We start from the raw sequence: 21,454 nt of genomic DNA, 5'->3' as shown, positions 1-21,454 counted from the left end.
ACGAGTCTCCCAGTTCCTCATCTTTCCCTCGATCCAGACGAGTCTCCCAGTCCCTCATCTTTCCCTCGATCCTGACGAGTTTCCTAGTTCCTCGACCTTGACGAGTCTCCCAGTTCCTCATCTTGCCCTCGATCCTGATGAGTCTCCCAGTCCCTCATCTTTCCCTCGAACCTGACGAGTCTCCCAATTCCTCATCTTTCCCTCGATCCTGATGAATCTCCCAGTCCCTCATCTTTCCCTCGATCCTGACGAGTCTCCCAATTCCTCATCTTTCCCTCGATCCTGATGAATCTCCCAGTCCCTCATCTTTCCCTCGATCCTGACGAGTCTCCCAATTCCTCATCTTTCCCTCAATCCTGACGAGTCTCCTAGTTCCTCAATCCTGATGAGTCTCCTAGTTCCTCGATCCTGACGAATCTCCTAGTTCCTCATCTTTCCCTCGATCCTGACGAGTCTCCCAATTCCTCATCTTTCCCTTGATCCTGACGAGTCTCCCAGTTCCTCATCTTTCCCTCGATCCTGACGAGTCTCTCAATTCCTCATCTTTCCCTTGATCCTGACGAGTCTCTCAGTTCCTCGATCCTGACGAGTCTCCCCGTTCCTCATCTTTCCCTCGATCCTGACGAGTTTCCCTGTTCCTCATCTTTTCCTCGATCCTGACGAGTCTCCCAATTCCTCATCTTTCCCTCGATCCTGACGAGTCTCCCAGTTCCTGATCTTTCCCTTGATCCTGACGAGTCTCCCAGTCCCTCATCTTTCCCTCGATCCTGACGAGTCTCCTAGTTCCTCGATCCTGACGAGTCTCCCGGTTCCTCATCTTTCCCTCGATACTGTAGAGTCTCCTAGTTCCTCATATTTCTCTTGATCCTGACGAGTCTCCCAGTCCCTCATCTTTCCCTCGATCCTGACGAGTTTCCCGGTTCCTCATATTTCCCTCGATCCTGACGAGTCTCCCAACTCCTCATCTTTCCCTCGATCCTGACGAGTCTCCCAATTCCTCATCTTTCCCTCGATCCTGACGACTCTCCCAGTTCCTCATCTTTCCCTTGATCCTGACGAGTCTCCCAATTCCTCATCTTTCCCTCGATCCTGACCAGTCTCCTAGTTCCTCGATCCTGACGAGTCTCCCAGTTCCTCATCTTTCCCTCGATCCTGACGAGTCTCCCAGTTCCTCATCTTTCCTCAATCCTAACGAGTCTCCCAATTCCTCATCTTTCCCTTGATCCTGACGAGTCTCCCAATTCCTCATCTTTCCTCAATCCTGATGAGTCTCCTAGTTCCTCGATCCTGACGAGTTTCGCAGTTCCTCATCTTTCCCTAGATCCTGATGAGTCTCCCAGTCCCTCATCTATCCCTCGATCCTGACGAGTCTCCTAGTTCCTCGATCCTGACGAGTTTCGCAGTTCCTCATCTTTCCTTAGATCCTGATGAGTCTCCCAGTCCCTCATCTATCCCTCGATCCTGACGAGTCTCCTAGTTCCTCGATCCTGACGACTCTCCTAGTCCCTCATCTTTCCCTCGATCCTGACAAGTGTCCCAGTTCCTCATCGTTCCCTCAATCCTGACGAGTCTCCCAGTCCCTCATCTTTCCCTCGATCCTGACGAGTCTCCCAGTCCCTCATCTTTCCCTCGATCCTGACGAGTTTCCCAATTCCTCATCTTTCCCTCGATCCTGACGAGTCTCCTAGTTCCTCGATTCTGACGAGTCTCCCAATTCCTCATCTTTCCCTTGATCCTGACAAGTCTCCCAGTTCCTCGATCCTGACGAGTCTCCTAGTTCCTCGATCCTGACGAGTCTCCTAGTTCCTCGATCCTGACGAGTCTCCCAGTTCCTCGATCCTGACGAGTCTCCTAGTTCCTCGATCCTGACGAGTCTCCCAGTTCCTCATCTTTCCCTCGATCCTGACGAGTCTCCCAGTTCCTCATCTTTCCCTCGATCCTGACGAGTCTCCCAGTCCCTCATCTTTCCTTCGATCCTGACGAGTCTCCCAGTTCCACATCTTTCCTTTGATCCTGACGAGTCTCCCAGTTCCTCATCTTTCCCTCGATCCTGACGAGTCTCGCAGTTCCTCATCTTTCCCTCGATCCTGACGAGTCTCCCAATTCCTCATCTTTCCCTCGATCCTGACGAGTCTCCCAGTCCCTCATCTTTCCCTCGATCCTGACGAGTCTCCCAGTCCCTCATCTTTCCCTCGATCCTGACGAGTCTCCCAATTCCTCATCTTTCCCTCGATCCTGACGAGTCTCCTAGTTCCTCGATCCTGACGAGTCTCCTAGTTCCTCATCTTTCCCTCGATCCTGACGAGTCTCCCAGTTCCTCGATCCTGACGAGTCTCCCAATTCCTCATCTTTCCCTCGATCCTGACGAGTCTACTAGTTCCTCGATCCTGGCGAGTCTCCTAGTTCCTCGATCCTGACGAGTCTCCCAGTTCCTCATCTTTCCCTCAATCCTGACGAGTGTCCCAGTTCCTCATCGTTCCCTCAATCCTGACGAGTCTCCCAGTTCCTCATCTTTCCCTCGATCCTGACGAGTCTCCCAGTTCCTCGATCCTGACGAGTCTCCCAATTCCTCATCTTTCCTCAATCCTGACGAGTCTCCTAATTCCTCGATCCTGACAAGTCTCGCAGTTCCTCATCTTTCCCTAGATCCTGACGAGTCTCCCAGTCCCTCATCTTTCCCTCAATCCTGACGAGTCCCCCAGTTCTTTGATCCTGACGAGTCTCCCAGTTCCTCGATCCTGACGAGTCTCCCAATTCGTCATCTTTCCCTCGATCCTGACGAGTCTCCTAGTTCCTTGATCCTGACGAGTCTCATAGTTCCTCGATCCTGACGAGTCTCCCAGTTCCTCATCTTTCCCTCGATCCTGACGAGTTTCCAAGTTCCTCATCTATCCCTCGATCCTGACGAGTCTCCTAGTTCCTCATCTTTCCCTCGATCCTGACGAGTGTCCCAGTTCCTCATCGTTCCCTCAATCCTGACGAGTCTCCCAGTTCCTCATCTTTCTCTCGATCCTAACGAGTCCCCCAGTTCTTCGATCCTGACGAGTCTCCTAGTTCCTCGATCCTGACGAGTCTCCCAGTTCCTCATCTTTCCCTCGATCCTGACGAGTCTCCCAGTTCCTCATCTTTCCCTCGATCCTGACGAGTCCCCCAGTTCTTCGATCCTGAAGAGTCTCCCAGTTCCTCGATCCTGACGAGTCTCCCGGTTCCTCATCTTTCCCTTGATCCTGACGAGTCTCCAAGTTCCTCATCTTTCCCTCGATCCTGACGAGTCTCCCAGTTCCTCATCTTTCCCTCGATTCTGACGAGTCTCCCAGTTCCTCATCTTTCCCTCGATCCTGACGAGTCTCCCAGTTACTCGATCCTGACGAGTCTCTCAGTTACTCGATCCTGACGAGTCTCCCAGTTCCTCGATCCTTACGAGTCTCCCAGTTCCTCAACTTTCCCTTGATCCTGACGAGTCTCCCAGTTCCTCGATCCTGACGAGTCTCTCAGTTACTCGATCCTGACGAGTCTCCCAGTTCCTCGATCCTGGCGAGTCTCCCAGTTCCTCATCTTTCCCTTGATCCTGACGAGTCTCCCAGTCCCTTCTGCTGTTACCATCGGTTTCTGGGTCTCCTCCCTGACTGAGGCCCTTCTCCCCCGATCGCTCAGCTCGAGGAAGAGTCTGGTGGTTCCATACTTCTTCCATTTACGGATGATGGAGGCCACTGTGCTCATTGGGACCTTCAATGCTACAGAAATGTTTCTGTACCCTTCCCCAGATCTGTGCCTCAGTGCAATCCTGTCTCGGAGCTCTACAGACAATTCCTTGGACTTCATGGCTTGGTTTGTGCTCTGACATGCATTGTTAACTGTGGGACCTTATATAGACAGGTGTGTGTCTTTCCAAATCATGTCCAATCAACTGAGTTTACCACAGGTGGACTGCAATCCAGTTGTAGAAGCTGGATGCACCTGAGGCCCCGTTTACACGTATATGGTTATTTTGATAAACGGAGACATTTCCCTTTGTTTGTGCCCTTTGTTTACACGCAAATGGAGAATTCGCCTCTGAAAACGATTCTTTCTAAAAACTCCGGCCAGAGTGGAGATTTTGGAAAACATCGTTTGCACGTTTAAATGTAAACTGAGAAAAACTGAGTTTTCGGCAGCCGGCGTTACAGTATGTGACAATTTTCGGGATTCTGATTGGCTAACGTGGGCTTGAGCTTCTCGTTACACTGCCACCTACAGGTTTGGCATGCTCTTGACAGCATATACACGGGTTTGTGTAAACTAACACTTTTTTGAAAACTGACAGGTGTGCACGATGTTATTTTTGGAAACGGAGAGGGGTGAAATGTCCGTTTATGAAAATAGCCGTCCACGTGTAAACGTAGCCTGAGCTTAATTTTGAGTCTGTGTGAGTAAGTTTGTGTGTGTGTGTGTGTGTGTGTGTGTGTGTTTTGTTTGTTTGTTTGTTTGTTTGTTTGTTTGTGTGTGTGTGTGTGATCACCTCTGTGTCTTTCGTTCTCATGCTGTCTGTGAGGTTCTGGATGGTTCTCTGCTGGTTCTGTGCAGCTTGTCTGATGGACAGCAGCTCTGACTCCATCTCACACACTTTCTCCTGCAGTTTCTGAGTCACAAACACAAACATCTGAGCCGGCAGTCAACAAAACAAACAAAAACTGAACTATAACAAGTGAACATGAGACATCACTAAATCCGAGTTTTGAACTGATTCACAGAAATTATTACAAATTATTCTAATGTAAATCAACTGTTTCTTATGTGAATATATAGTCAAGTGTAATTTATTCCTGTGATCAAAGCTGAATTTTCAGCATCATTACTCCAGTCTTCAGTGTCACATGATCCTTCAGAAATCATTCTAATATGCTGATTTGATGCTCAAGAAACACTTATGATTATTATCAATGTTTTTAATGTTGTGTAGCTCTTGTACCTTGTTGCTGCTCTCGCTGTGATGGATCTGCAGAGCTTCGACCTGCATCTGTGCGTTCTGCAGCTGAGCGACACACTGTCCCGCGCTGTGATCAAACTGAAGCGTCTGCGTCTGCTCCTCCATCAGAGTCTGAAGAAACCAGAGAAGAAACCTGGAGAAACCTGAAGAAGCCTAACCCTAACCCACAACCAGCTCCGGTCAGAACAACACTACATCCGGTCAGATTTACACTGCTGGAACCTGCTGTACTTGTGTCAACTCTTGGGGAAAATAAAGTCTGATTTTATCTGCTTTTAATATCGGCTGGTTCACACACACACACACACACACACACACACACAAACACACACACACACACACACACACACACACACACACACACACACACACACATTTTTATTTTTTAGTATTGCTTAATTTATTCACAAGAGTATCGAAGGTCCTTGTGTTAGAAAATCTTTGAGTACATGATTCTGAACTGTATTCATCTGACGCATCTGAGGTCCTTTAACTGTGATGCATTGAGGTCAGACATCACTCTGTGTGTGTGTGTGTGTGTGTGTGTGTGTGTGTGTGTGTGTGTGTGTGTGTGTGTTTTGCCTTGAGGGCTTCATAAGAGATCTAGGCCAGTGGTTCTGCCATGCTCCCCATGTTAACCTATTTAACAGTAGACGTCAGGTTAACTGTGGGTTAACAGAGACTTCCGTGAGAACGAATGATTATAGAGAGATGTGAGGAAAGAGAGAACACTAAACATCTCTGATCTGGTGATGGTACGGCTCAGACAGTGGCTTCATTCATCAGTGCTGGTTTGGAGCAGGAACAGTTTGTGTTGATTCAGCTTCAGCTCCTCTGTATAAGCTGATCATGTGCTGAATCCAAAATACAGTACAAAATTATTAAGCGAATGACTTCAAACACAAACTGCTGATGTTTATTTTTGGCTTGGTGCTTCTCAAAAGTTTCAACCTCGAGTATCGACTTAGTACCAGAACTCTTAATCAAATCAAACATTAAAATGTGTCTTTATTAGGGATGCACCCAAATATCAGCTACCGAAAATATTCAGCCGAAACCTGTTTTGTTAACTAACGCTTCTCCGATGGCACGTTTCTTCGGTGTTCAGTGTCTTTTTCTCTACATTAGCAGTTGTACATAACATGTCAGCTGTGAGACACTAGTTCTGGATTTCTCCATTTTAATCGGTATCTTAAATCTAAAATCTTTTAGTCTGTGCTGTTTTCTGTTGATGCGTGAACAAAACTTCACTAAACATTCGTAGCGTCTACCATCCAATAATTACAAAAAGATTTCTGCTTTGTTACTTTAAGAAGAAGCAAATTCTTAACTTCAAATTCTGAACATCAACTCGTGAAACTCAAGCGAGTGGTCAGGGGTGTTCACTGATATGCTCACACAAAAATCGCTGCAAAAGAGTGTGTGTGTGTGTGTGTGTGTGTGTGTGTTTTGCCTTGAGGGCTTCATAAGAGATCTAGGCCAGTGGTTCTGCCATGCTCTCGTCAGGAGACTCGTCAGGATCAAGGGAAAGATGAGGAACCGGGAGACTCGTCAGGATCGAGGAACTGGGAGACTCTTCAGGATCGAAGAACTGGGGGAGTTCGTCATATCATTACGCTGCTGCTCCCATGGTACGGCCGCACAGTTCCTTGATTCTTACGCCGGAATGAGAGTAGTTCCTAGCCATATAGGCTTGGAAAATCGCAGCTTTTCATTTTCCGTCGATCTTAGTACACGGTTTAACTACAGAAGAGTCAAGTTTTAAATAGGAAAAATATTGAAACTCGTTGGTCATTTTGAAAGAAATGCTACTGGTCCCATCAGAATCAATTATCTATGCTAAGCTATGCTAAAACTGGTACCGTCAGAACCGGAGTTCGGCTGAATGGATTCGAAAACGGTAAAACTCAACTGTTTAACTCTGGGGGAGTTGTAAAATGAGGCTATTTCCAAAAAAAGTGGAGTATCCCTTTAATGCGTTTTAGGAAGAATTGTTCCAGTGCACCTATGCAGGCATTGTGTGTGTGTGTGTGTGTGTGGGGGGGGGGGGGGGGGGGGGGTTGGTGCTACTGGAAATTCTCGGGCCAACAACATGTGTCCAAATTTCAATCTTAACCATTCTATTTCATTAGAAACTATCTGAAAACAGGGCTTTTTTACGTGTAAAATACCCAACTTGTCCTTTAATGTGTTCTGGCTGTTCATTTACACACAACAGTGTGGAGCTCGAGAACACACACTCTGAAACAGGTTCCAAGGTGCAAGCGTTGAAAAATTTTCAAAAACTTTATCATCTCTGTGTAAACTTTAAAAAAGCGAATCTTTGGAAATGCTGACAGTGTGCACATGCATATTACGTGCCTTTCTGAACACAATCGAGCTCTTCTTCCATGAAATGCGAAATACCTCTAGTTTTGTTTTCTTCCAGTTGCGCTCCATTTTTCTGGCTGCTCTCTTAAGGGCCTGAGTGTGCTCGTTGTGCCACGGCGTTGGACTATGCTCTTTAATCTTTAGCTCTTAATCATGTAATTATGTATGATTTGCAAAATTATGAACTGCTGCGTCTGGGTAGATGAGAGAAGCAAAGTGTATGTGCGTTGTGCACACGCTACATTATGGCCAAGCATGCGTCCTTAAAATAGCATCTGAATAATACGCCACTGACTTCAGACTAGTTTTTTCCTGGTCTGTGGCGGAAACTGCAAAATGCTAAATTTCTCAAACTGCAAAATAGCAGCAGGGAACGTTTGCGCCGGAACACGCCTCCTCTTTTCGCTGAACCCAACCAACCCCTAAACCCCCCGCACCCCCGACGCCTGAATTTTCGGTTTCGGCCCAGAATTTAATTTCGGTGCATCTCAAATAAATATTGCCATGAACCTCACAGACCCAAAATATGCAAAGTGATGAACATGACAAAAACTGAATGAGACAGTTGTGTTTTTAAATCATTACATGCATGAAACATGTTGTGCTCAGCACAAACCGTGTGGGAAGCGTCATCTGAATGCATCCGTTTGCCGACCCTAAGATCACGGATCTTACGGTCCTGTTAGTAAGCTCTTCACCTGTGGGAGCCTCCGGAAGCAGAAGGGCAGGTACTCGTCCTCCGGCTCCGGCGGGACTCTCTCCGGCTCCAGCGGGTCTCTCTCCGGCTCCGGCTCCAGCGAAACTCTCTCCGGCTCCAGCTCCAGCATCATGTGGTTCGCTCCACCAAACAGGCTCCTCTCCACTGGACTGGCCAGTTTAGCTCCTCCCTTAAAAACCCCAGGATGCACCAGAATAGGGAGCCTGCAGCCGGGAGGAGTCCGGACGGGCCGATACACACAGTCCTGCAGCAGAACCAGCGCCAGGCGTGACGGAGGTTCCTCGGATGCTCCGAGATACTCCTCAGACGCATCCAGGGATTCCAGCGAGCCACCGCAGCTCAGCCGCTCTCGGAGTGTGTGATCATCCTTTGACGAGCTGGATGTCCAGCGGCTCCCAGTTTCGGTGCACGCTTCCACACAGGCTCTCCCGATGCCAGTTCGCTCTTCCCCACAGCCGCTCCCGGTGCCAGTCCGTTCTACCCCACAGGCTCTCCTGGTGTCGGTCCGTTCTTCCCCACAGCCGCTCCCGGTGCCAGTCCGTTCTACCCCACAGGCTCTCCTGGTGTCGGTCTGTTCTTCCCCACAGGCTCTCCCGGTGCCGGTCCGCTCTTCCCCACAGGCGCTCCCGGTGCCGGTCCGCTCTTCCCCACAGGCGCTCCCGGTGCCGGTCTGTTCTTCCCCACAGGCGCTCTCGGTGCCGGTCCGCTCTTCCCCACAGGCGCTCCCGGTCCGTTCTTCCCGACAGGCTCTCCTGGTGCCGGTCCGTTCTTGCCCACAGGCTCTCCCGGTGCCGGTCCGCTCTTCCCCACAGCCGCTCCCGGTGCCGGTCCTGGAGTAACGTGTGGACGGGCCGCAGGAGACGCTCCTCCACAGCTTTCGGGGCACTTTACACACGGCCTCATAGTCGCCATCGGACACACGTAGCGCTCGGCACCTGCGCGAGGACGACTCTAGCGCGCGGCACGGGGGATTGAGGGAACACTCCCACATCTGCTGCTCATCCTCCGCCCAGGACTCGTGCATGGAGTAGATGAGGTCCTCCTGCAGCAGCGCGCAGTACCGGTGAAGGGACGAGTCATCAGCGCTCACCTCTTGCGCGCCCTGCAGGTTGTGTTTGTTATAGAGTGCAGTGATGCAGATGCGCAGACGCTCCCTCTCCTGCAGGAGTCTGCGCAGACGCTCGAGGGACAGCGCCTGCACGCGCGCGATCACCGTGTCGAAGCGGAACATGCGGTCCAGCATGAAGGAGCACTTGCTGCAGACGAACTCGCAGCGCCCGTCGCGCTGAAGCTCGCGGCCCAGAGCCTGAGACAGCAGAATCTGCAGCTTTAGCTTGGCTGACGGGTGGAAGAGCCATCGCCGCTGGTTCCCACACAGATCCCCGGAGCACACACGACACGCCTCCTTCATTCCCAACAGAGTCAGGATATTCACTGGAGTCGGATATTCACTAGTGTCGGATATTCACTGGTGTCGGATATTCACTGGAGAGTCCGAATAATTCACTGGAGTCGGATATTCACTGGAGTCGGATATTCACTGGAGTCGGATATTCACTGGAGTCGGGATATTCACTGGAGTCGGATATTCACTGGAGTCGGGATATTCACTGGATATTCACTGGAGTCGGATATTCACTGGAGTCGGGATATTCACTGGAGTCGGATATTCACTGGAGTCGGGATATTCACTGGAGAGTCTGAATAATTCACTGGAGTCGGATATTCACTGGAGTCGGGATATTCACTGGAGTCGGATATTCATTAGAGTAGGATTTTCACTGGAATCGGATATTCACTGGAGAGTCCAAAAAATTCACTGGAGTCGGATATTCACTGGAGTCGGATATTCACTGGAGTCGGAAACACCTGCTGTCCTTTGGTTTAAAAAGACAAGAAAAAGATTTGGATTCCAAACAAAAACAGTCCTGTTGTTTACATGTAGTCAAATCCAATATGTTTCAAAACAGTATTATAATATTTGTAATATCTTTAGATAACATCAATAATATCAGAGATCATAATATAAACTAAAGCGTAGCTTAATCACCATATATGAGACTGCGGCTCAGAGTAATGAAGTCCTCAGGGTGTCATCTTAGATGACAGTCCATGAAAGCGGCAGAGAAATTATCATAATCCCCGAGCGCTGGAGCAGAGATGCATCTGAGAGTTCAACTGCAGCGAGTCGAGTCAAAACACGAGGACAAACCCTGCCGATGTCGATATTCCGTGGTGTGTGTGTCTGTGTGTGTGTGTGATGCAGAACATGCGCCTCCGTCTCTCTCTCTCTCTCTCCGCTCCAGTGAGAGAGAGAGAGGGAGAGGGAGAGGGAGAGGGAGAGAGAGAGAGAGAGGGAGAGGGAGAGGGAGAGAGAGAGAGAGAGAGAGAGAGAGAGAGAGAGAGAGAGAGAGAGAGAGAGTGTGACGTCAGTCTCATCATCACTGCGATACAGAGAAACATCAGATTCTGCAGTCGCGTCATCAGATGAAAGGAGGATTAAACCATCTCACAACGCAGGGGTGCATCACTCATCATTTCACAGTATTATACAACAGAACGTAAACTGAAAAATGACAAGCCAAGAAAAAGAACAATAATCTTTGAAATACAATATTTTGGTCATATTTCCGGCGCCCCTCTGAGTGATTGACAGATCAGCAGCAGCGCGAGCTTCTAATGTCACCAGACGAGACATAAACATCTGTATGATGATGACGCCTCATGCTTTATATGAATATGTATTATGGTTCAAGGGCAACATGTTAAGTTTACTGTTTTTACATTTGATGCAGTCCAGTCATTTCTTACGTCTAATGAAGGTGACCTGCATAAATAAGCCAGGCTAGATTCATGTTTGTTAATAGATGCGACTGCCAGTCCCAAAACGCCATTGCTAATAATGAAACATGTTGACCAGTGACCTGACCCCTGACCCTGAGCATTACCTGTGAGCACGGGTGCCTTTACATAAACTTGACCTAACCCCATTAGCCAATACATAGACATTTCCATTTATGCTCATGTATTAATAAATTCAATTGACATAACTTTAGAAAAAAATGTCCTTGTTTTCTAGCTGAAAAGTCCTTGATAATGTTAGTAACAATGTTTGGAGAATGTCACTCTCGATAGACATTATTATTATTTATACCAAGGCCAGTTTTGAGAATGATTTGAGAATTTGAGTGTTGAAATATCCTGCTGACACAATAGCGTCTCGAACATGTGATGGGATCTATCAGCTGTAACCATAGTGACAGAGACTAAAGTAACATCAAAGATGGCAACACAAATAAAACTAAATTCTTTTCACAAAAGAGTTTTACCCTGAGGCTCTCATTCTCACTCAGCAGGTTCCAGTAGTTTGTGTGTGTGTGTGTGTGTGTGTGTCGTTGCTCTACTGCAGTTGTTGTTTATGCAAACACACATTTAGACTGGTGATACTGATCTATTTAAGAAACAAAAAAATACAGCGTCTCTATTTGTTCATCTCACACACACACACACACACACACACACACACACACACACACACACACACACACACACACACACACACACACACACACACACACACACACACACACACACACACACACACACACACATCTGAAGTCTCTCTATTTGCTCATGTATCATGTATCTGACCACATGAAGACGTGCCGTCTGGTTGTAATAATGCAGGGAGTGTATCATTGGTTTTCAGGATCACAGTAAGAGACTCATGCAGCTATTGAGCATGTCAGTGTTTGTTTGCACAGTAAATGTGTGTATCAGTGCGCTGTGATCTGAGACAGGAGTTCAAACTCTTCAGTTCAGGACAAACACACATTTACTGTGCAAACAAACACTGACATGCTCAAAAGCTGCATGAGTCTCTTACTGTGATCCTGAACATTAGACTTATAAGTGCATCAGTGCAGATTCAACCACTACATCTGAACTGATGCACTTACAAGTCTAATGTTTGGACTATTCTGAGCTGATATTGAGGTTCCTTTAAATGTTCAAATAACTCAACATATGTTGTGTGCCATGAGTAAAATAACAAGACAAAAATACTGGTTTTGCAATTCCAATACATAGAGGTAATCACTCAAAACTGAGTAGAATTAAAAAGGTCCAACAGGAGAAGAGTTAGAGATGGACTGACATCTGCTGTTCCTTTAAAACATTTACAAACTAACTAGAGACGATCTTTAGACTGTTCTGAACACACACATCACTCACACACACACACACACTCGCGCACACACACACACACACACACACTTACCTGCATCTCTTGTTGCACACGGAGCCTCTCGCGGCCCAATTCCTCTTCATAAAACTACACAAAGAAACACAATCATACCAAAGAAGTCAACACATCTGTCACTCTGTATTTCATGGTGTTTTCCACTACAAATGTTTTTTGTTTTTTTTGTAATGAGAATTCAGGGTTTTAATTCTCTGAATTCTAAATGTGATTAACAATCATGAAAATAATGTCACAATGCAAAGAAAACCCCCCCGCTGCTAATGGTCCTAAAACTCTGTGGAGAAATGTGACAGATTAGAGCAGTTCAGCTGGTGAACGCAGTCTTTCACATCAACGTGTGTTTGAAAACGGAGTCGGACACTTTCTGCTCCCCGCAGCGACGCTCACACAATGTTTGCTTTCTTTATCGCACATGAAAAGAATTAGATGCGATAATTGTGAAATAGATGTTTTTATGTTACAGAAACACTTTTCATTCGGTAGTTTGCTTAAAAGTGCAGTATGTTATTTCTTAAAGACATTGCTGAACATAGTTGATATTTAAAATCAACCCAAGCAAACACACCTCCTTCTTTATGGCTCCGCCTCCAAAGCTCATCTTTCAATCCTAACCTCTACTCCGAGTCTCGAACCCCGATCACGAGGCGAGTGCATGTGCACTAACAACGACACTAAACAGTAAACGCCTCATTCATCAGCCTGCGCAACTCTCACTGACTGGCCTCCGTTAGACACGAGTGGATGTCTATTTATCGTAGCAGAAGTTCAACAAAATAATGCTTCACGAAAAATAAAGCAAAGATGATGAACGAATGACAAGGAAGCACAAAAATAACGTACACACACACCAGAGTAAATGCAAACAAGAGTAGCACAGCAGCTCCAGACACAGAATGACACTCAAACCCAGAGTTACTCAGTGTTCTTCAGTGTTCGTCAGTGTTCCTCAGTGTTACTCAGTGTTCTTCAGTGTTCGTCAGTGTTCCTCAGTGTTACTCAGTGTTCTTCAGTGTTCCTCAGTGTTACTCAGTGTTACTCAGTGTTCCTCAGTGTTCTTCAGTGTTCTTCAGTGTTCCTCAGTGTTCCTCAGTGTTCTTCAGTGTTACTCAGTGGTCTTCAGTGTTCTTCAGTGTTCTTCAGTGTTCATCAGTGTTCCTCAGTGTTCCTCAGTGTTCTTCAGTGTTCCTCAGTGTTCCTCAGTGTTACTCAGTGTTCTTCAGTGTTCGTCAGTGTTCCTCAGTGTTACTCAGTGTTCTTCAGTGTTCTTCAGTGTTCCTCAGTGTTACTCAGTGTTCCTCAGTGTTCTTCAGTGTTCTTCAGTGTTACTCAGTGTTCCTCAGTGTTCCTCAGTGTTCTTCAGTGTTACTCAGTGGTCTTCAGTGTTCTTCAGTGTTCTTCAGTGTTCATCAGTGTTCCTCAGTGTTCCTCAGTGTTCTTCAGTGTTCCTCAGTGTTCTTCAGTGTTCTTCAGTGTTACTCAGTGTTCCTCAGTGTTACTCAGTGTTCTTCAGTGTTACTCAGTGTTACTCAGTGTTACTCAGTGTTCTTCAGTGTTACTCAGTGTTCCTCAGTGTTACTCAGTGTTCTTCAGTGTTACTCAGTGTTCTTCAGTGTTACTCAGTGTTCTTCAGTGTTCTTCAGTGTTACTCAGTGTTCCTCAGTGTTACTCAGTGTTACTCAGTGTTCTTCAGTGTTCCTCAGTGTTCTTCAGTATTACTCAGTTACTCAGTGTTACTCAGTGTTACTCAGTGTTCTTCAGTGTTCTTCAGTGTTCCTCAGTGTTCTTCAGTATTACTCAGTTACTCAGTGTTACTCAGTGTTACTCAGTGTTCGTCAGTGTTACTCAGTGTTCTTCAGTGTTCCTCAGTGTTACTCGTGTTCCTCAGTGTTCTTCAGTGTTACTCAGTGTTCCTCAGTGTTACTGTGTTCCTCTGTGTTACTCAGTGTTACTGTATTCCTCTGTGTTACTGTGTTCCTCTGTGTTACTCTGTGTTACTCAGTGTTACTCAGTGTTCTTCACTGTTACTCAGTGTTCCTCAGTGTTACTCAGTGTTCTTCAGTGTTCCTCAGTGTTACTCAGTGTTCTTCAGTGTTCTTCAGTGTTCTTCAGTATTACTCAGTTACTCAGTGTTACTCAGTGTTACTCAGTGTTCTTCAGTGTTCTTCAGTGTTCTTCAGTGTTCTTCAGTGTTACTCAGTGTTCCTCAGTGTTCCTCAGTGTTCTTCAGTGTTCTTCAGTGTTCCTCAGTGTTACTCAGTGTTCTTCAGTGTTCCTCAGTGTTCTTCAGTATTACTTAGTGTTACTCAGTGTTCCTCAGTGTTCCTCAGTGTTCTTCAGTATTACTCAGTGTTACTCAGTGTTACTCAGTGTTCCTCAGTGTTCCTCAGTGTTCTTCAGTGTTCCTCAGTGTTCCTGTGTTCCTCAGTGTTACTCGTGTTCCTCAGTGTTCTTCAGTGTTACTCAGTGTTCCTCAGTGTTACTGTGTTCCTCTGTGTTACTCATTGTTCCTGTGTTACTCAGTGTTACTGTGTTCCTCTGTGTTACTCAGTGTTACTGTATTCCTCTGTGTTACTGTGTTCCTCTGTGTTACTCAGTGTTACTCAGTGTTACTCAGTGTTCTTCAGTGTTACTCAGTGTTCCTCAGTGTTCCTCAGTGTTACTCAGTGTTACTCAGTGTTCTTCAGTGTTCCTCAGTGTTACTCAGTGTTCTTCAGTGTTCTTCAGTGTTCCTCAGTGTTCTTCAGTATTACTCAGTGTTACTCAGTGTTACTCAGTGTTCTTCAGTGTTCTTCAGTGTTACTCAGTGTTACTCAGTGTTCCTCAGTGTTCCTCAGTGTTCTTCAGTGTTCTTCAGTGTTCTTCAGTATTACTCAGTGTTACTCAGTGTTCCTCAGTGTTCCTCAGTGTTCTTCAGTATTACTCAGTGTTACTCAGTGTTACTCAGTGTTCCTCAGTGTTCTTCAGTGTTCCTCAGTGTTCCTCAGTGTTCCTCGTGTTCCTCAGTGTTCCTCAGTGTTCCTCAGTGTTACTGTGTTCCTCTGTGTTACTCATTGTTCCTGTGTTACTCAGTGTTACTGTGTTCCTCTGTGTTACTCAGTGTTACTGTATTCCTCTGTGTTACTGTGTTCCTCTGTGTTACTCTGTGTTACTCAGTGTTACTCAGTGTTACTCAGTGTTACTCAGTGTTACTGTGTTCCTCAGTGTTACTGTGTTACTGTGTTCCTCAGTGTTACTGTGTTACTCAGTGTTCTTCAGTGTTCCTCAGTGTTCCTGTGTTCCTCAGTGTTACTCGTGTTCCTCAGTGTTCCTCAGTGTTCTTCAGTGTTACTCAGTGTTACTGTGTTCCTCTGTGTTACTCAGTGTTCCTGTGTTACTCAGTGTTACTGTGTTACTCTGTGTTACTCAGTGTTCCTGTGTTACTCAGTGTTACTGTGTTCCTCTGTGTTACTCAGTGTTACTGTGTTCCTCTGTGTTACTCAGTGTTCCTGTGTTACTCAGTGTTACTGTGTTCCTCTGTGTTACTCAGTGTTACTGTGTTCCTCTGTGTTACTCAGTGTTACTGTGTTCCTCTGTGTTACTGTGTGTTACTCAGTGTTACTCAGTGTTACTCAGTGTTACTCAGTGTTACTCAGTGTTACCCAGTGTTCCTCAGTGTTACTGTGTTCCTCAGTGTTACTGTGTTTCTCTGTGTTACTCAGTGTTACTCAGTGTTACTCAGTGTTACTCAGTGTTACTGTGTTCCTCAGTGTTACTCAGTGTTACTCAGTGTTACTGTGTTCCTCAGTGTTACTGTGTTCCTCAGTGTTACTGTGTTCCTCAGTGTTAATCAGTGTCCCTGTGTTACTGAGTGTTACTTAGTGTTACTGTGTTCCTCAGTGTTACTGTGTTACTCAGTGTTACTGTGTTACTCAGTGTTACTGTGTCCATCAGTGTTACTCAGTGTTCCTGTGTTACTGAGTGTTACTCAGTGTTACTGTGTTCCTCTGTGTTCCTCAGTGTTCCTGTGTTACTGAGTGTTACTGTGTTCCTCTGTGTTACTCAGTGTTCCTGTGTTACTGAGTGTTACTCAGTGTTACTGTGTTCCTCTGTGTTCCTCAGTGTTCTTCAGTGTTCCTCTGTGTTCCTCAGTGTTACTGTGTTCCTCAGTGTTAATGTGTTCCTCAGTGTTCCTCAGTGTTACTCGTGTTCCTCAGTGTTCCTCAGTCTTCCTCAGTGTTACTGTGTTCCTCTGTGTTACTCAGTGTTCCTGTGTTACTCAGTGTTACTGTGTTCCTCTGTGTTAGTGTTCCTCTGTGTTACTCAGTGTTACTCAGTGTTACCCAGTGTTCCTCTGTGTTACTCAGTGTTACTCAGTGTTACTCAGTGTTACTCTGTGTTACTGTGTTCCTCAGTGTTCCTGTGTTCCTCTGTGTTACTGTGTTCCTCAGTGTTCCTCAGTGTTACTGTGTTCCTCAGTGTTACTGTGTTACTCAATGTTACTGTGTTACTCAGTGTTACTGTGTTCCTCAGTGTTACTGTGTCCATCAGTGTTACTCAGTGTCCCTGTGTTACTGAGTGTTACTCAGTGTTACTGTGTTCCTCTGTGTTCCTCAATGTTACTCAGTGTTCCTCAATGTTACTCAGTGTTCCTGTGTTACTGAGTGTTACTGAGTGTTACTCAGTGTTACTCAGTGTTCCTCAATGTTACTCAGTGTTCCTGTGTTACTGAGTGTTACTGAGTGTTACTGAGTGTTACTCAGTGTTACTCAGTGTTCCTGTGTTACTGAGTGTTACTCAGTGTTACTCAGTGTTCCTGTGTTACTCAGTGTTACTCAGTGTTCCTGTGTTACTCAGTGTTACTGTGTTCCTCAGTGTTACTCAGTGTTACTGTGTTCCTCAGTATTACTCAGTGTTCCTGTGTTACTCAGTGTTCCTCAGTGTTCCTCAGTTTTCCTCAGTTTTCCTCAGTGTTCCTGTGTTACTCAGTGTTCCTCAGTGTTACTCAGTGTTTCTCAGTGTTACTCAGGGTTCATCAGTGTCCCTCATGTTCCTCAGTGTTACCCAGTGTTACTTGTGTTACTCAGTGTTACTCAGTGTTACTCAGTGTTTCTCGTGTTCCTCAGTGTTACCCAGTGTTACGCAGTGTTACGCAGTGTTACTCATTGTTACTCAGTGTTTCTCAGTGTTACTTGTGTTCTTCGTGTTCCTCAGTGTTCCTCGTGTTCCTCAGTGTTACCCAGTGTTACTTGTGTTACTCAGTGTTACTCAGTGTTACTCAGTGTTACTTGTGTTCCTCAGTGTTCCTCGTGTTCCTCAGTGTTCCTCAGTGTTCCCCAGTGTTCACCAGTGTTACTCAGTGTTCCCCAGTGTTCACCAGTGTTTCTCAGTGTTACTCAGGGTTCATCAGTGTTACCCAGTGTTCATCAGTGTTCCCCAGTGTTCACCAGTGTTACTCAGTGTTCCCCAGTGTTCACCAGTGTTTCTCAGTGTTACTCAGGGTTCATCAGTGTTACCCAGTGTTCATCAGTGTTCCCCAGTGTTACTCAGTGTTACTCAGTGTTCCTCATGTTCCTCAATGTTCCTCGTGTTCCTCAGTGTTACTCATTGTTTCTCAGTGTTACTTGTGTTCCTCGTGTTCCTCAGTGTTACCCTGTGTTACTTGTGTTACTCAGTGTTTCTCAGTGTTTCTCAGTGTTACTCAGTGTTCCTCGTGTTCCTCGTGTTCCTCAGTGTTACCCAGTGTTACTCAGTGTTACTCCGTATTAATCAGTGTTCCTCAGTGTTAATTAATTAAATAATTAATTCATTAATAATTCATTACATTAATATAGCGCTTTTCTGGACACTCAAAGCGCTTTACATAGAAAGGGGGAATCTCCTCAACCACCACCAATGTGCGGCATCCACCTGGATGATGCGACGGCAGCCCTATTGCGCCAGAACGCCCACCACACACCAGCTTACTGGTGGAGAGGAGACAGAGTGATGAAGCCAATTAGTATAGGAGGATGATTAGGAGGCCATGATGGACAGAGGCCACTGGGCAAATTTGGCCAGGATGCCGGGGTTACACCCCTACTCTTTCGAAAGACATCCTGGGATTTTTAATGACCACAGAGAGTCAGGACCTCGGTTTAACGTCTCATCCGAAGGACGGTTACCCAGTGTTACTTGTGTTCCTCAGTGTTCTTTGTGTTCCTCAGTGTTACCCAGTGTTACTTGTGTTACTCAGAGTTACTCAGTGTTACCCAGTGTTACCCAGTGTTCCTCAGTGTTACCCAGTGTTACTTGTGTTACTCAGTGTTCCTCAGTGTTACCCAGTGTTACGTGTTCCTCATGTTCCTCAGTGTTCCTCGTGTTCCTCAGTGATCCTCAGTGTTACCCAGTGTTACCCAGTGTTACTTGTGTTACTCAGTGTTACCCAGTGTTCCTCAATGTTACTCAGTGTTTATCGTGTTCTTCAGTGTTTTTCAGTGTCCCTCAGTGTTCCTCAGTGTCTCTCAGTGTTCCTCAGTGTTCCTCAGTGTTACTTAGTGTTACTTAGTGTTACTCAGAGTTACTCAGCGTTCCTCGTGTTCCTCAGTGTTCCTCAGTGTTTCTAAGTGTTACTCGTGTTGTCTCTCAGCAATCTCTTTTCAGATCTCCCTCTCGCTCGTTCTCTCTCTTCCACCGTCGGTGGATACGAACCCTAACGCTGATTGGCTACACATTTTTTGTTCTTTGTTCGTGTGTCAGTCCGACCAACTTTCAAACACACCTGCGCGTCTCTCTCTCTCTGCAGCAGAGACACAGACAGCTTCTGCAGCTGCTCCTCCATGTGTCTCACTCTCTGTCTCAGGTCTGTCCTCTCCTCCGTCAGATCGTGGATCAGACGCTCCTTACAGCACAGCGCCGCGCTCAGCTGCTCGATCCTGCACACACACACACACACACACACACACACACACACACACGCACACGCACACACGCACACAAACACACACGAGCACACACACACACACACGCACACACACAAACGCACACACACACGAGCACACACACACACACACGCACACACACACACACACACACACACACACACACACACACACGAGCACACACACGCACAAACGCACACACACACACAGGAGCACACACACACACACACAGAACCTTCACTTGATCTACTAATGGGAAAAATAATGTTGCATCCTTCATATTGTTATTATGCAGTATAATCTCCTCTAATCTGATTGAACAAGTAGCAAACAAGCCAAGAACCTGCAGGAGTTTGTCAAACTGATTTTACTCCACACTGATCATGAAGAAACGCTTGTCTGAGGTGAATGTGGAGACCAGATCTCACCTGTCTCTGTCTGCATCCTCATCAGACTGTGGGCTCCAGTCTCCTGAGGTCTCCTTGGGAACCGTCTCCATGGCGACAGAGGGATGTTGGGAGTGAGATTCATCCAGGCTGGTCATGCGCTCGGCCTCGTCCCGTGCAAACTGGGCCTCCTGCCATGCATCATCACCACCATCATCATCATCATCATCATCATCACCACCATTATCATCATCATCATCATCATCATCATCAACATCATCATCACCATCACCACCATTATCATCATCATCATCATCACCACCATTATCATCATCATCATGACCACCATTATCATCATCATCATCATAATCATCACCATAATCATCATCATCATCATCATCACCATCATCATCATCATCACCATCATCATCATCATAAACACCATCATCATCATCATCAACATCATCACCACCATCATCACCGTCATCATCATCATCATCATCATCACCATCATCATCATCATCATCACCAACATCATCACCACCATCATCACTACCATCATCACCACCATCATCATCATCATCATCATCACCACCATCATCATCATCATAATCACCACCATCATCATCATCATCATCACTACCATTATCACAACCATCATCATCATCATCATCATCACCAACATCATCACCATCATCACCATCACCATCACCTTTATCATCACCATCATCATCATCATCACCATCATCATCACCATCATCATCACCAACATCATCACCATCATCATCACCATCATCAACATCATCACCCTCATCATCATCATCATCACTACCATTATCACAACCATCATCATCACCATCATCATCACCAACAACACCACCGTCATCATCATCATCATCATCATCATCATCATCATCACCAACATCATCACCATCATCACCATCACCATCACCATCACCTTTATCATCACCATCATCATCATCATCACCATCATCATCACCATCATCATCACCAACATCATCACCATCATCACCAACATCACCACCGTATTCATCATCACCAACATCATCACCATCATCATCACCATCATCATCACCAACATCATCCCCATCATCATCACCATCATCAACATCATCACCCTCATCACCAACATCATCACCATCATCACCACCGTCATCATCATCACCATCATCACCACCGTCATCATCATCAACATCATCACCATCATCACCATCACCATCATCACCATCATCATCACCATCATCATCATCACCACCGTCATCATCATCACCAACATCATCACCATCATCATCATCATCACCATCATCATCACCAACATCATCACCATCATCACCAACATCACCACCGTCATCATCATCACCAACATAATCACCATCATCATCACCAACATCATCACCATCAACATCATCACCAACATCATCACCATCATCATCATCATCACCATCATCATCACCAACATCATCACCATCATCACCAACATCACCACCGTCATCATCATCACCAACATAATCACCATCATCATCACCATCAACATCATCTCCATCATCATCACCATCAACATCATCACCATCATCACCAACATCATCACCATCATCACCAACATCATCTCCATCATCATCACCATCAACATCATCACCATCATCACCAACATCATCACCATCATCACCATCATCACCACCGTCATCATCTTCACCATCACTATCATCATCATCATCATCACCATCACCATCACCATCATCATCATCACCATCACCATCATCATCACAATCGCCGTCATCACCAACATCACCATCATCACCATCATCAACAACATCACCATCATCACCAACATCC

General features: G+C 46.1%; 2 protein-coding genes across 4 annotated transcripts in view; both read right to left on the bottom strand.

Annotated features, from left to right (window-relative positions):
• LOC306998209 (myomegalin-like) overlaps positions 1-21,454 on the bottom strand; it is a 116,740-nt gene that overhangs the window by 71,521 nt on the left and 23,765 nt on the right. For both annotated transcript variants that reach the window (XM_079612094.1, XM_079612095.1), the window contains 5 exons: positions 19,643-19,791; positions 19,055-19,208; positions 12,334-12,387; positions 4,949-5,077; positions 4,499-4,618 (listed from right to left, as the gene is read on the bottom strand). In XM_079612094.1, coding sequence (XP_079468220.1) covers positions 4,499-4,618; positions 4,949-5,077; positions 12,334-12,387; positions 19,055-19,208; positions 19,643-19,791 — 606 coding nt within the window. The remainder of the gene's footprint in view (positions 1-4,498; positions 4,619-4,948; positions 5,078-12,333; positions 12,388-19,054; positions 19,209-19,642; positions 19,792-21,454) is intronic.
• Positions 5,704-10,297, bottom strand: LOC306998210 (uncharacterized protein). Of its 2 annotated transcripts, XR_013797527.1 has the most exons (3): positions 10,105-10,297; positions 7,953-9,931; positions 5,704-5,820 (listed from the first exon to the last, which is right to left on the bottom strand). XR_013797527.1 is itself a non-coding variant. In XM_079612096.1 (2 exons), the coding sequence occupies exon 2, from the start codon at positions 9,463-9,465 to the stop codon at positions 8,008-8,010; it is 1,458 nt and encodes a 485-aa protein (XP_079468222.1). In that variant the 5' UTR covers positions 9,466-9,931; positions 10,105-10,297; the 3' UTR covers positions 7,892-8,007. The 2 variants fall into 2 exon arrangements, 1 of the variants encoding a protein (XP_079468222.1); XM_079612096.1 differs by lacking the exon at positions 5,704-5,820 and having other exon boundaries at positions 7,892-9,931.

Source organism: Phoxinus phoxinus, assembly GCF_949152265.1.
Source record: "Phoxinus phoxinus genome assembly, chromosome: 5".
Taxonomy (NCBI): domain Eukaryota; kingdom Metazoa; phylum Chordata; class Actinopteri; order Cypriniformes; family Leuciscidae; genus Phoxinus; species Phoxinus phoxinus.
Note: the sequence above shows the minus strand (reverse complement) of the source record. Positions and strands in the feature narration are given on the sequence as shown.